Source organism: Nansenia antarctica, assembly GCF_963989245.1.
Source record: "Nansenia antarctica genome assembly, chromosome: 2".
Lineage (NCBI taxonomy): Eukaryota > Metazoa > Chordata > Actinopteri > Argentiniformes > Microstomatidae > Nansenia > Nansenia antarctica.
The window spans coordinates 51,182,351-51,196,940 of NC_137675.1; the positions used below are offsets into that span (position 1 = coordinate 51,182,351).

Below are 14,590 nucleotides of genomic sequence, written 5' to 3' on the forward strand. Positions count from 1 at the left end.
TGTCTGTGGAGTGTTAGGGGTCTGTCTGTCTGTCTGTCTGTGGAGTCAGTGGTCTGTCTGTCTGTGGTGTGTCAGTGGTCTGTCTGTCTGTGGAGTGTCAGTGGTCTGTCTGTCTGTCTGTCTGTGGAGGGAGTGTCTGTGGTCTGTCTGTCTGTAGAGTGTCAGTGGTCTGTCTGTCTGTGGAGGGAGTGTCAGTGGTCTGAGTGTCAGTGGTCTGTCTGTCTGTCTGTCTGTGGAGTGTCAGTGGTCTATCTGTCTGTGGAGTGTCAGTGGTCTATCTATCTGTGGAGTGTCAGTGGTCTATCTGTCTGTCTGTAGAGTGTCAGTGGTCTATCTGTCTGTCTGTCTGTGGGGTGTCAGTGGTCTATGGAGGTAGGCATGGATGTGTCAGAGACTGCTATCTGCAGAATACGTCACCAGCTGAACTACAGAGGCACGCACGCACGCACACACACACACACACACACACACACACACCATTTTAATTCATGAGACTAAGCTCTCTTCAGCACCCTCCTGACCAGATGAGCGGTCTGGGTGTATTGATCTGGGCTCATTGTCTCCGTCCTCACCTCTCCACATCCTCTCAGTCAGACTCATTACAGAGATAAAGACATACATTGCCGTCGCCTCGACAACAGATGAAGAATAAAACTCAGTCTGCACTCCTGATGAGACAGACGTGGTCTTGGCCTTTGTACGTGTCCCTGAAATCCCTAGCCGAGAGGACCGACACAGTCACTCCAACCACTCCACTTTCCTTATCTATGAATGATTATATTGAACAATGTCGAATACGATTTTCAGACTTTCATCTATCACGAATCCTAGGTCATCGCTAACACTGGACTCTTGATCCGCTGCTTTAGTAAATGGACTGCACTTATATAGCGCTTTATTAGAGCTTTACAACGGCCTCTCATTCACCTCTCATTCGCCTTGCATGGAAGCTACCATGCAAGGCGCCGGCCCGCTCATTGGGAGCAATTTGGGGTTCAGTGTCCTGCCCAAGGACACCTTGACACGTGGCCAGCCGGGGATCGAACCGCCGAACCTGCAATCATTAGACACCGGCTCTACCTCCTGAGCTGTGAGTACTACTATGCTTAAGTACTACTGTATTTGAATGAGGACTTGCAATTGGATTGACGTATAGAGAGGGGGCAGCTATTCAGTTGGCCATCACCTGCTATGTATTTGTGAATGGACTATTCTCTCTATCAGGCTACTGAGTACTGGGAGAATAGTGATGGGTCTGTTGTTCTGCCCAGTAAATGTTAATCTGCCCTCTTTAGGTAAGGGACTTCTTTTTGCCTTCTTTCCAGATACTAGGATATATACCATCCATTAGAATGAATGAATGAATGAATGAATGAATGAATGGTCTTTATTGTCATTGATATAGTACAGGTACCAAACAACGAAATTTGGGAGGGGGGGCTCCCCTGGTGCTAGGAAAGAAAAAAACAAAAAAAAACAAGAAGGGAAAGGAGCTGGTTTACATAAATAAAGGCTATGTACACTATCCACTATACTATACTATACAAATAAAACACTGTGCTGTACTCTATGCTATGCTATACCTATTCTAACATTTCCTATTCTCTGCAACCTTATGTACCCTAGGGTTGTCATATTGCACATAGTGTTATTGCACATTCATTTAAAGTGTCGCAGTTTGCAGGCTTGAAATGTACACATTTGTGCCTCAGCACTACACCTGATTTCAATCCAGCAGCTGCCATCAATCCGTCCAGACTGTCCAGGACCCAGAACCTAGGTCTTTGCTGTGTTCAGGGCCTGAATGGCCCTGGGGTAGAAGCTGAGCTTCAGTCTGTTTGTCCTTGCGAACATGGTCCTGAACCGCCTGTTCGAGGGCAGCCGAGCAAAGTGTTCGTACCCAGGGTGGGATGGGTCTCTGGAGATCTTGGAGGCCTTCCTGAGGCAGCGTGTGTTGTACAGCTCTTCCAGAGAGGGGAGGGGGGCGCCGGTGATCTTCTGGGCCGATCTCACGACTCTCTGTAGCGCATTCCTCTCTGCGGCTGTGCAGCTGGAGAACCAGTTGCAGATGCAGTAGGTGAGGATGCTCTCCACTGCGCAGCGGTAGAAGGCCACCAGCATCTCCTGTCCGATGTGGTCTTTCCTGAGGACTCTCAGGAAGAAGAGCCGCTGTTGTGCCTTCTTGATGATGGCTGCTGTGTTGTTCTTCCAGGACAGGTCATCCTGTATGTGCACCCCCAGGAATCGGAGGGTTGAGACTCTCTCCACGCTCCCTCCGTCGATGAGCAGGGGCTGGACCTCAGATTTTTTTCCTCCTGAAGTCCACGATGATTTCCTGGGTCTTTGACTGGTTCAGCAGCAGGTTGTTAACCTTGCACAGCTTGCTCAGCTGCTCTACCTCATCCCTGTACGCCGCCTCGTCCCCCCCCGAGATGCAGCCCACCACGGTGGTGTCGTCTGCAAACTTTACGATGGAGTTGCTGGGGTGGACGGGGGTGAAGTCGTAGGTGAAGAGGTTGTAGAGGATGGGGCTTAGCACGCAGCCCTGGGGGGACCCAGTGCTGAGTCTGAGGGCTGTGGAGGTGTGGGAGCCCACCCGCACCCTCTGGGGGCGGTCCGACAGGAAGTCCTTGATCCATGCACATATAGAGTGTGATAGTCCCAGGTCTAGTAGTTTGGTCACTAGCCTGTCTGGAAGGATGGTGTTGAAGGCAGAGCTGAAGTCCACAAAGAGCAGTCTCGCGTAGCTATTTCCCCTCTCCAGGTGGGATAGAGTGGAGTGGAGAGTCGTCGCGATGGCGTCCTCTGTGGACCTGTGGGCTCTGTAGGCGAACTGGTATGGATCCAGGTTGGGCGGGAGGCGTGTGACTATGTGGGCCCGGACTAGTTTCTCGAAGCACTTCATGATGATTGGTGTGAGTGCCACCGGGCGGTAGTCGTTTAGGCAGCTCACCGTGCTTTTTTTCGGGACTGGGATGATAGTTGAGGTTTTCAGGCAGGGTGGGATGGTGGCCTGGGACAGGGACTGGTTGAAGATGTTGGTGAAAACCCCGGCCAGCTGGTCGGCGCAGTCTCTCAGCACCCGTCCCAGGACGCCATCCGGCCCTGAGGCTTTCCTGGGGTCCACCGCCTTCAGCACGCGTCTCACTGGTGTCTCACTTCATGCTCTGTGAGGGTGAGGCTGCTGAGAGCTGGAGAGAGTGGTGTTTGTGTTGTGGTTACCTCCGTTCGCCCCTCGTCGAACCGGGCGTAGAAGGAGTTCAGCTTTTCCGCCAGCAGGGGGTCGTCCTCCGCGGCTGTGAGCCTGTTGGCTCTGAAGTTTGTCATGTGCTGAACCCCCTGCCACACCCGCCTGGAGTCGTTGCTCAGGAAGCATTCCTCAATCTTCTCTCTGTGGTCTGCCTTGGCCTCCCGGATGCCGCGCTTTAGGTTAGCCCTGGTGGTGCTGTACAGCAGTGTGCCCTTCCCTGCGAAGGCGTTGTCCCTCTCCTTGATCAGTTTTTGGACCTTCCCAGTCATCCATGGCTTCGTGTTGGGGTAGACCCGGACCCGTTTGTCCACGGTGGCTGAGTTGGTGCAGTTCACTATGTGGTTCAGAACCGACGACGTGAACTGTTCCAGGTCCTCATGCTCATATTCCTGCCATGAGGTGTCATTCAGGCAGATCTGCAGTGGAGCGGACCCTGCTGGCCAGGTTCTGACAGTCTTAGTGGTGATGGGAGCACTTTTCCTCATGGGAGTGTAGGCTGGGATCAGGAGGATTGACACATGGTCAGACATGCCTAGATGAGCTAGCGGTCTAGCCTTGTAAGCAAGCTTGATGTTGGTGTATACCAGGGGTGCTCATTACGTCGATCGCGATCGACCGGTCGATCGCGAAGGTAGTGTGGGTAGATCACACGGCATTGGGAAAAAAAAAAAAAAAAAAAGTAGGAAAAAAAAAAAAAACACACACACACACACACACACACACACACAGACAGACAGACAGACAGACACAAGCACACACACATGCACACACAGACAGACAGACACACACACACACACACACACACACACACAGACAGACACAGACAGACAGACAGACACACTCACACACACACACACACACACTCCGCCGCCCGGAGACGTCGATGGCACCTGGCTTGGCACTGGCCAGTCTGGTGTAAACCACTCAGAGCTCCTGAGTTAATGTTAATGTTAATGGACTACCAGTGTGAATATTTGTTATAGTTTAATAAATCTCTTCTTTGATTTTGAAACAGTGTAGCATGGCCGTAATTTGTTATTATTACAGTACATTTTTGTGTTCGCAGCAATGGCAATATGTTTTATTTGGTTGGTAGATCTTGTTGAGCTGGTAATTTGAAAAGTAGCTCACAAGCCTAAAAAGTGTGAGCACCCCTGGTGTATACCTTATCCAGTGTTTTTTCTCCTCTTGTTGCACATTTAACATGCTGATAGATATATATATATCAAATATAATAAAATAAAATAAATAATAAATAATAATAAATAAAATAAAATAAATAAATAAATAATAAAATAATAAAATAAAAATAAATAATAATAAATAAAATAAAATATAAGATATATATAAAATAGATATGGGACCAGAAATGTAGTCAGCTGCCAGATTACTTAATCTTACTTACTTTACAGTGGCCACTGAACCATGTTCAGGAAGAGCCTACACATGACAAGAAGTCTTCCAGCCACACATAACCATAACACAAGACCTTATTACAGTTTTCTACTGTATAGCAGATAATCATAATCAGAATCAGAATTGCTTTTTATTAAATCAATGAACAGATACACAGAGTAAAATTCAGACAGGCAGAGATAATGGGAACTCGTTATAGGAGTGCAGGGAAAGGCATTTCCTTCGGAAATGAAGAATCACCATGACCATTATCAAATAAAAGATTTAACTACTTCTCCCAGAATGCACACTGGAACATACAGAATGTACACTGGAACATACAGAATGTACACTGGAACATACAGAATGCACACTGGAACATACAGAATGCACACTGGAACATACAGAATGTACACTGGAACATACAGAATGTACACTGGAACATACAGAATGTACACTGGAACATACAGAATGCACACTGGAACATACAGAATGCACACTGGAACATACAGAATGTACACTGGAACATACAGAATGTACTCTTTGATTTATCCAATCATGGACCAAATTTAACTCCAAAGATAAATCTTTTACTAGCTCTCCACTACTATTTTTTTGCATAATACAGTGTAGAATCGTCTGCGTACATTTGTATACTTGCTTTTTGCAAAAGAGATGGCAGGTGGTTTGTAAAGATGAATACAGGAGTGGTCCAGGACAGCTACCCTGCGGCAGGATACAGTCTGGCCCGTTACAGTTAGACATGCTGCCTCTCTAATACACCCTTTGTGTTCCGCATGAAAGACCACTCCTCATGAATGAGATTGCTCTTGGTATTATTTTTGCCCTCTTTCCAGATACTAGGATATATACCATCCATTAAACATCTATTTAATATATAAGATATGGGACCAGAAATGTAGTCAGCTGCCAGATACTTAAATGTCCATCAGTGCCCACTGAGCCATGTTCAGGAAGGGCTTACACATGACAAGAAGTCTTCCGGCCACAAACCATAACCTAACACAAGACCTTATTACAGCTTTCTACTGTGTATCAGAGACAGGCAGAGATAATGGGAACTCGTTATAGGAGTGCAGGGAAAGGCATTTCCTTCGGAAATGAACAATCACCATGATGCATTCTCTCCTCAGATTGAGGACACGTCTTGGTCGTATGGTCAAAATCTATAACTATGAGACACACACACACACACACACACACACACACACACACACACACACACACACACAGATATGCCCAAGATTTACTGCATACCACCTCATCTGTGAAACATGGTGCAGGGGGTGTTAGTCTTAATTGATGATTGTAACTGCTGACTGCAGCAGCAGAATGTATTCTGAAGTGTACAGAAGCATCTTGTATGCTTGAGTGCAAATGCCTCCAAATTCATTGATTAATGATGATGCTTCATCATACAGTAAGACAATGACCCAAAATATAGTGCCATAACAACTAGGGAGGTTTTTTTTTTTGACTGGCCAAGTCAATCTTAAGGGGCCAGTATTATACTCTCTTTTCAACAAGTTAATGTAGGTCTCTGGGGTCCCCAGAACATGTATTTTTTTGACATAAACATAACGTTTCTTGCTGGAAATACCACTCAGATTAAGCATTCCAGCATACCTCTGTACCCGTGTTTCAGTCCTTTTCTCGACGGCTGTTTCTGTTGTCTGTGATTTTAGGAAAAAAGACCTTATAAGAAACAACAAGTGAATATGGCTGCATGACAGGCCTGGCAGAGCATCACCAGAGATACCCAATGCCTGGTGGGGTCAATAGGTCGCAGACTTCAGGCAGTTATTGCATGCATCGGAGGATTGTCGACCAAATACTAAACATGAACTTATTTTGGACGTTTGATCAATCTGGCCCATTACTTTTGGTTACCCTGGACTATGCATAAAAAAGTACTATCATTTCTGAATGGTGAAACTAATATGTACACAAACACCATCAAATGAAAGTGGAGAATCTCTACTTTAACCTCATGGTAATGATATGATTTCAAATCCAAACGTTTGAGTGTGGAAAAGGTTAGACTTAATCCTCCCTCACTCTCTCTATTTCTCTCTGCCAGCTGGCCCCAGACGATGCATGGAAGTGTCCCCATTGTAAGCAGCTGCAGCAGGGCATGGTGAAGATGAGCCTCTGGACCCTCCCCGACATCCTCATCCTCCACCTCAAGCGGTTCCGCCAGGCGGGCGAGCGCAGGACCAAGCTGGCCACCGTGGTGCGCTTCCCCCTGGCAGGACTGGACATGGCGCCCCATGTGGTCAAGAGGAGTCAGAGTGCTCGCCCGCACCCCAGCGTACCCCTCCACCCCGGCCCCCCGGGCCCCCCGCATCCTGCCTGGAAACAGCCACCTGACATGGCCCCGCCTGACTTCCTGTATGACCTGTATGCAGTGTGTAACCACCACGGAGGCATGCACGGAGGACACTACACAGGTCTGGATGAGATACATCGCCGCACACCTGAGATAGGATGCCTAGAATGAATTCATGGAATGATTTCCGTCACGAAATGAGAAAAATGAGATGCAGTCAATTTGGCGATCCATATTAGTATTCTCATGAATAATATAATGAAGGTGAAGGTGAAGATTGCAATGTAGGCCAGGCAAGGCGTCTTTGAGCCTCGGAAAAGCGCTATATAAATTTAATGAACTATTATTATTATTATTATTATTATTATTATTATTATTATAGTAGAGGCAGAAATCCGAGGACGGCCTCATTGTAATGCATGAAATGAGGAATGGTATCCAACACGTCACTCCGTTAGGTCTGTGTGTGTATGTCTGAAGTGTCTGTGTCTCTGCCTGTGCCTGTGCAGCGTTCTGCAGGAACTCTGTGGACGGCCAGTGGTATGGGTATGACGACAGCAGCGCTGAGCCTGTTCCAGAAGGGGAGGTGTGCACACGCGGAGCCTACATCCTCTTCTACCAGAGACGCAACACCATCCCTCCCTGGTCCGCCAGCTCCTCAGTCAGAGGTGAGGAGGGGGGAACGCCTCCTTCAAGACTTAGGGTGAATCCCAATTCACCCCTCCGGCTCCGTTTTCACCCCTTCGGCTCCGTTTTGCGCGTTCACGTTTAGGGGTAGTGGTGTCCCAATTCATTTTTCATGGAGTGCTAGGGCTAGGGCTAGGGCTTGCCATGGCTCCATTTGGAGAAATTCTCTATGGTCGTTCCATTCGGAGCCATAACCCTTCGCCCCAGAAAGCATTGCGAATCATCTACAGAAATTATTTCGCTCTGATTTCACTCTAGTTAATACGGAAGATGTCATTTACTTTTTCTGTAATTACTTATTAATAAAGATTTGAAAAATTATGATAACCATCTTATTATCTTAGTTTAATGTCATTTCAATGCATTATAGACCTTTTCTTTATAACAAGCATAACAAAAAAAATCGCTTTTATGTCGAGGTGCTGTGTCTAACGTTACAGGCTGATTTGTGGCCGACAGTCGCGCATATGACATATTTCCATGTCTGATGGCATATGACGCCTACTAATGTCATTTCAATGCATTATAGACCTTTTCTTTACAACAAGCATAACAAAAAAATCGCTGTTATGCCGAGGTGCTGTGCCTATGCTTAACATAGAAAGTTCCACAGTCCAGCGCGCTCGGGACAGCGGGCAGGACACCAGAGCAGGGCTCTACAGTGCGACCATTTCACTCGCATTTGCGACTAAAAATACATCTGTGCGACTAGAGAAATAAATTCACGAGCACACGTGCGAGTACAGATTTTTTTTTATTTTTTTTTTTTATAATTCTAAAAATAAATCTGCGCGAACCGTGTGGCCACATTTTAAGCCGTCAGCCAGCCCGCTACGACCACGGGAAGTCATGTTAAAAGTGAAGTTACTTCTGTTAAACTGGCGCTAAGCTAACATCGCTAATCGCTAACTCCCTCCTGGGCCTTAAAGAGACAAGCGCCCTTTTCTCATGTCAAGCTTCATTAGCTTCATTAGCTCACCACATCTACAGATTTGGTCCCACACACTCCAGATTTGAACCCAAGGTTACAACCAGGGTTAACTACCCAGGGTAGAAAGTAGAAAGCTCTCAGACCTTCAGAACCCATTGAAAGTAGTGGAGGTACTCCAGAAGTCCAAATGCATCTCTAATCCTAGGAAACCCTAGGAAGCAAGTTGCCTAATGGCATGAAAATGCAACATGTTGTACTTGAGTGTGGCAGAGAGGTGGGACCCCCGGGGATGGTGGTGTGCTAACAGCTAGCCGCCGCAGAGGCACCGTGCTGGGCTGGCCACCTCCACATGTCACCACCCCGGGCAGCATGGGGCTGGGGACTGGTCATCTGGATGTGGGGTAGTTTAATACCCCTAGATGTGGAGTTGTCTGGCCACCGTGTGTGACTGATGTAGCCTGACCCAGCAGCAGGGAGGTGGGCAGCATGGAGACAGACCTCTGCATGGCCTGGCTGGGCTGCTAGCTGACAGACCTAGCCCTAAAGCCTGGCTGGGCTGCTAGCTGCTAGCTGACAGGCATGACATGGATGAATGAATGAACATGCTGCTAACCAGGAGAACTTGACACAGCTAGTTACCATAATACAATGCCATCAACTCTGCGTCTAGTAGGGCTGTAGGCATGGGCCAATGTGTGATTTTGGTGCAAAAATAGCAAAATCACTAATAAAAATGTGTTATAATTACATTTTTCACTGTGCCCCTAAATTTCTTTGTGTGCCCCTAACATTTTTCATTTAGGAGCACATGTGCTCCTAGTGAAAAAGGTTAGCGTAGAGCCCTGCACCAGAGCACTCATATCTGCGCGTTTGTCACAGGCTGACAGTCACCGTGTTCCGCTGCCCCGACGTCAGTCCCATGGAAGTGTCAAGCACAGCCTTCCCCATAGAAATACATCGGTGCGCGATTTAAATTTCAGAGATGTACAATCATGTTTATTTAGAAATAAATTATTACCTGTGGTGTTTGACAGCATGATAGGCGTGAATTCCCCCCCCTTGGTGGTATATGACGCTATAGTTGTTATTATACCAAAACAACCGGCAATCTAATCCGAGCAGTTGTTATTATGTAATATTATCGATGGATGTGCCATTTTTGATGGAGGGCAGTGAGCGGGAGACTCATCAAGGACAGTTAACTAATGCAGTGGACAGGGGCTGTTTCTCCAGCGTTCCTGTCACATCAGATTTCGGAACATCATAAAAATACATCTGTAAGTCATGCATTTTTCCATGTTTCCCTTTGATGGCATATGACGCCGTAAATTTAACTTAAGTTCAGCCGCGAAGTTGTTGCACTGTTGTCCTATATCAGTGCAGACCGGCAGCATAGGAGCACAGGTTTCATACAGGTTAGAGCTTATTCTGTCATGGTCTGATAATTAAGCATTGTTCTTTTTTATTTGATGACTTGTTTGATCGATTGATAGCGTTCAAGGTCATTCAAGTTGTGAATGAATCGCGAGTGTCAATACTTTTCTACGATACTACGGATGACGTATCAGTCGTGAAGGGTTGTCCCCAGGGTTCGAGTTATAAGCTGATCTCTGTGGGGGTCTCCAAAATAACAGTGCGAAATGTTCTCATGCACGCGCGAATCATGCCCACACAGCGATGGGACTTACAAGTTTTAATTAGCTATAGGCAGTAGCGGATTAAGGTGGTCAGTGGCCCTAGGCTACTCCTTTGTGTGAGGACCCCCTGCCCCCATACACAAGCCTCCCCCCTCCCCAAAATATACAACTCACGAGCACCCTGCACACACACCACTCATAATGCTTTACCATAAAACACTTAAACACTTTAATAACACAATAACACAACAGTGTTAATAATGCAAAGAATTTAAAAAAAAGTTCAGTGCATTCAGTTCTGTCTCTATTGCTCTCCTCTCCCGTTGTCTCTCTGTTACTGTCCTGTTGTCCGTCTCTCTGTTGCTCCCCTCAGCTCTAAATGACAGAAATGAATTAGCTAATTAGTTGGCATGTAAACATATAGTTAGGGTTGGGTACAGTTTGGGTTTTATTCGATACCGGTGACAAATCGATACTTTAAAAACGGTACCGGTACCGAAACATCATCCTCATCCTCATCCTCCTCCTCAAATACCAACATATCCTGACGCTACAGCTGCAGGCTACTCATTTCACCACATCAACAGCCCCACATGAAACAACAGCTATAAAAGCGATAGTCACACATGTATCTCGGCCAATAATTGTGTTATTTTTGCTATACAGAAGGAGCGAAAAATACATGTACACTAGGTTAGTAAAAAGTAAAAGCCACCTTACCTTTACGGAGACAAGATAGACCTGTTTGGTCTGTTTTCAGTAGGCTGCGGTCGCGGTCCTGAAACCCATGATGCTGACGTCCGATGTCCTTTCTTTATCCAAGATTGGATGAACGGGAGAGGGTCAAAAAATTGCCTTTTTTTGGGCGGCATGGTAGCTACTGTATGTATATACTCCTGTATAGCTAATGAATGAATGTTTGCTTCTCAATAATAGGCTAGGTGCACGATCTCACTACTTCCTGAAAGGCAACTGGTATATGAACATATCCTGTCTCACTCTATTGGTTTAATTGATTAATCAGCTGTGCACTGTGTGTTCCAACGGTTTACCGCACAGCTGATTAATCAACCTTTTGCTGTTGCACAATATTCTACTGCGCCCCATGGTGTCTTGGTGGTGAAGTGCAGGCAGTCAAAGGCCTACTGTCATTCACAGGAGATTAATGGTGCGCGTAGCTCTTTTGGAAAACGTGTTTATTTTACAATATTTATAATATAAATTAAATAATATTCATTACATTGACATTTTGATCAAATAATAGTTGTGGTAATGTATTATTAGCGACCCCCACAGATTTTTGATTTTACTGCCTTCATGGGAGCTCAGGAGAGTCTCAGACCATCTCTATGGGAGCTCAGCTCCCATTGGCTCCCACATAACTCGAACCCTGGTTGTCCCATTTCTTAGGGAACCACTACGGCTTGTGGCTCTGTTCGGAGGCCTTGGCTCCAAAAGCAAGTGACTCCAAAACGAGCCGAAGTGGTAGAAAAGAGAATCGGAATTGGGCCTTAGATACAGCCACTTCAAGCCTGGGTCTGGTCGTGGTCTCTTCACAGCCTCATCTAGGGTTGAATGGTCTGGTTGTGGTCACTACAGCCTCATCTAGGGTTGAATGGTCTGGTTGTGGTCACTACAGCCTCATCTAGGGGCCTGTTTGAATTGCAGTTGGAGGAGAGAACACAATGTAACATGATTGTGATTATCAGCCAATTATCAATAGTTGTTCAATGATGGACTTATAACCATTTACCCCAAATTGAGGCTCTTTGAATGAATGAATGAATGGACTTTATTGTCATTGCTACAGTACAGGTACCAAACAACGAAATTTAGGAGGGGTGGCTCCCCTGGTGTTAGGAAAAGGGAGAAAAAAAATAAACTTAAAAAAAAAAAATCACAAGAAGGGAAGGAGCTGGTTTACATAAATAAAGGCTATGTACACAATCCACTGTACTATACTGTACAGATAGACGACTAGGGTTGTCATATTGCACAATAGTATTGTTTCACGTTATTTAAAGTGTCACAGTTTGCAGGCTTGAAATGATGTTGTTGAGATCAAACGTGACCTACCTTCACGGTGTCTAATAACCGTGTCCATCACAGTAAGGCCTCCATCTCTACATACAGAGATAGGTTCCTGTTAGATGAAGGGCTTGTTTTTGTATCTTTATTTTATTCTATTCTTGTGTACATAGTGTCAGGACTTCAGTTGCTATTTATTCAACGTTCTACCTCTACTCCTGTTGGTTGACCACACAAGGCCCAATTTGGTTCAGCAAAATGAGAGCAAAAAAATACCGTACAACTCAAAATACCAAAAAGAAATTTGCACATGCAAATCTTCTCATCTGCTGTGTCCACTGAGCCAGCAGATGGTGATGTGTTCTATGTAACAGCACGCTACCTCTCTCTACAGGCTCCACTAGCTCTTCCACTTCAGACCACTGGCTGGTCCGTCTGACAGGGGACAGTAAGAGGGGCAGCCTGGTCTCCAGGGGCTCCACCTCTGGCCCCCCTGGTCCCATGACAGCTCCAGAGTCCCCGGAGCTCCCTGTGTTTAAGGATGAGCCTCTCAAACCAGAGAAAGGTGAGTGGGCTGCTAGGAGACGCTACAGCGTTATTACACAGGTGTACTGGAGGTGCAACTCAATGTTAAGTGTTACCTATCAGTCTATTACACTGTGGGCGGGGGTATCCTAACTGTGTTTTTTTTCATCTGTTGGGTCCAGTAGGACATGAGACCAAGCCATTAGTGCGAGGTTCTCATGGCAGGAGCTTGAGCATGAGGTCACCAACCAAGACCAAGGACACCCTGAGTAAAGTGCGCTGGTCCTTCGGCTCCAAGGACCGCTCCAAACCCTCCGCCCCCATCGCCCCCCCAAGGCCAGGGGAGCTTGTGGAGTATCTGGAGTCTGGGCGCCGGCCACGGTGCACCAAAGACCCCATCGTCACCCTTGTGGCTACCCCACCGCAGGGCAAAGCCCCAGGGAGGGCCTCAGATGGGGGGCAGTTGGACCTGGGCAGCTCCCCCAGTGGAAGCAGTCTCAGCTGCATGGACAGGCCCAGCTCTGAGACCTGCGACTCCCCCAATGTGCCACAGGGCCAGAGTAGACCCGCCGTGGAGAGGAGTTCCAGCCTGGGGATGCACAACAGCGCTGCTAAGGCCAGGGATGACAGCTCACTGGGTCGGAGGTCCTCTAAGAGGACCAGGCAGGACCAGGGCAGGATCCTGGACCCCCAGTCCCAGAGAGGCTGCACTGTCGTGGGCCACATCAGCCACAGCGCTCCTCCCAGTAGGGACTCCACTCTCAAGAGGACCAAGGGCCAAGCAGGGCTGACCGCCAGGGCAGCGGGACAGAGGGAGCCTCTACAGACAGTTCTCCAGCCTGAGGGGAGGAGGGGGGTGAAGGGAGAGGAGGGACGGAGTCACGACAGCCTCTTGTCGTTCCTCAAACCAGGCTTCCTGAAGAAAGAGCTCCAAAGGACGGCCGGCAAGGCGGAAGACGGTCGGCCCAACGGACACGGGCGAGTGTGCAAAGTGTCCAACGGGAGCTCATCGAAGCTCTCCCTCTCCAACGGGACACTGAACGGAGTATCGCTGGAGGACAAGAGGCCCAACGGCGCCCCTAGAGGCGACAGCCGGCACGGCAAAGGACAGCTGCTCAACGGGAAGGTGACTAACCACAGCGCTGTCGATATCAAACGCGCACACAGCTCCAGCAACATCCAGACCAAGCTGGATCTGACTCTGCACAGGTGCGCCTCCCTGCAGAGGAGCGGGCAGGTGGGGCCCCCGGCCCCCCGCAGCAGCCTGGCCACGGACAAGCCCAGCTACGCCACCCTGCAGCGTACACGCTACAGCACCACCTCCCTGGGCAGGCAGAGGCCCGTCCCTGAGTCCTGTTTCTGACTCCCTCCACCCACGCGGGGCTAGCTAGGCTAGGCTAGGCTAGGCTAACAGTCCCAGCAATAGAATAGAGCTATCTGGTGGCCTGGCAATCAGATCTGTCTATGCTTCGGCCAACGTGGTTGTGTTTACTGTTCACTGTTTGACTATGAACAGGACTACGTTTGTCTTATACAAGAGGTGTCATCGACTAACCTGGTGAATAAAGGTTAAATGGAGAAAAACAAAACAGGATAGAGGAGTTGTCTAAACTACAAATGAACTACAAATTAGCTACTACTATCTCACATGTCTTTTCATTTAGAGTCCTTGTCAATGCTGCTCCTAGGTGGTCTGTCATTGTGAGCTGAGTATGGAACGCATATCTGCTGGAAAAGAGGGACATTTACAATGTTACTTCAGGTTAGGGTTGTTATGGGTGGCTTTG

At 47.5% G+C, this 14,590-nt stretch overlaps 1 protein-coding gene across 1 annotated transcript in view; it reads left to right on the plus strand.

Moving 5' to 3' along the window:
- LOC308151069 (ubiquitin carboxyl-terminal hydrolase 43-like) overlaps positions 1-14,166 on the plus strand; it is a gene marked incomplete at both ends in the record, with an annotated part of 89,760 nt that extends 75,594 nt beyond the window's left edge. The window contains 4 exons of the mRNA XM_080523880.1: positions 6,747-7,116; positions 7,505-7,663; positions 12,673-12,843; positions 12,986-14,166. Coding sequence (XP_080380006.1) covers positions 6,747-7,116; positions 7,505-7,663; positions 12,673-12,843; positions 12,986-14,166 — 1,881 coding nt within the window. The remainder of the gene's footprint in view (positions 1-6,746; positions 7,117-7,504; positions 7,664-12,672; positions 12,844-12,985) is intronic.
- Between the last annotated feature and the right edge of the window lie 424 nt (positions 14,167-14,590).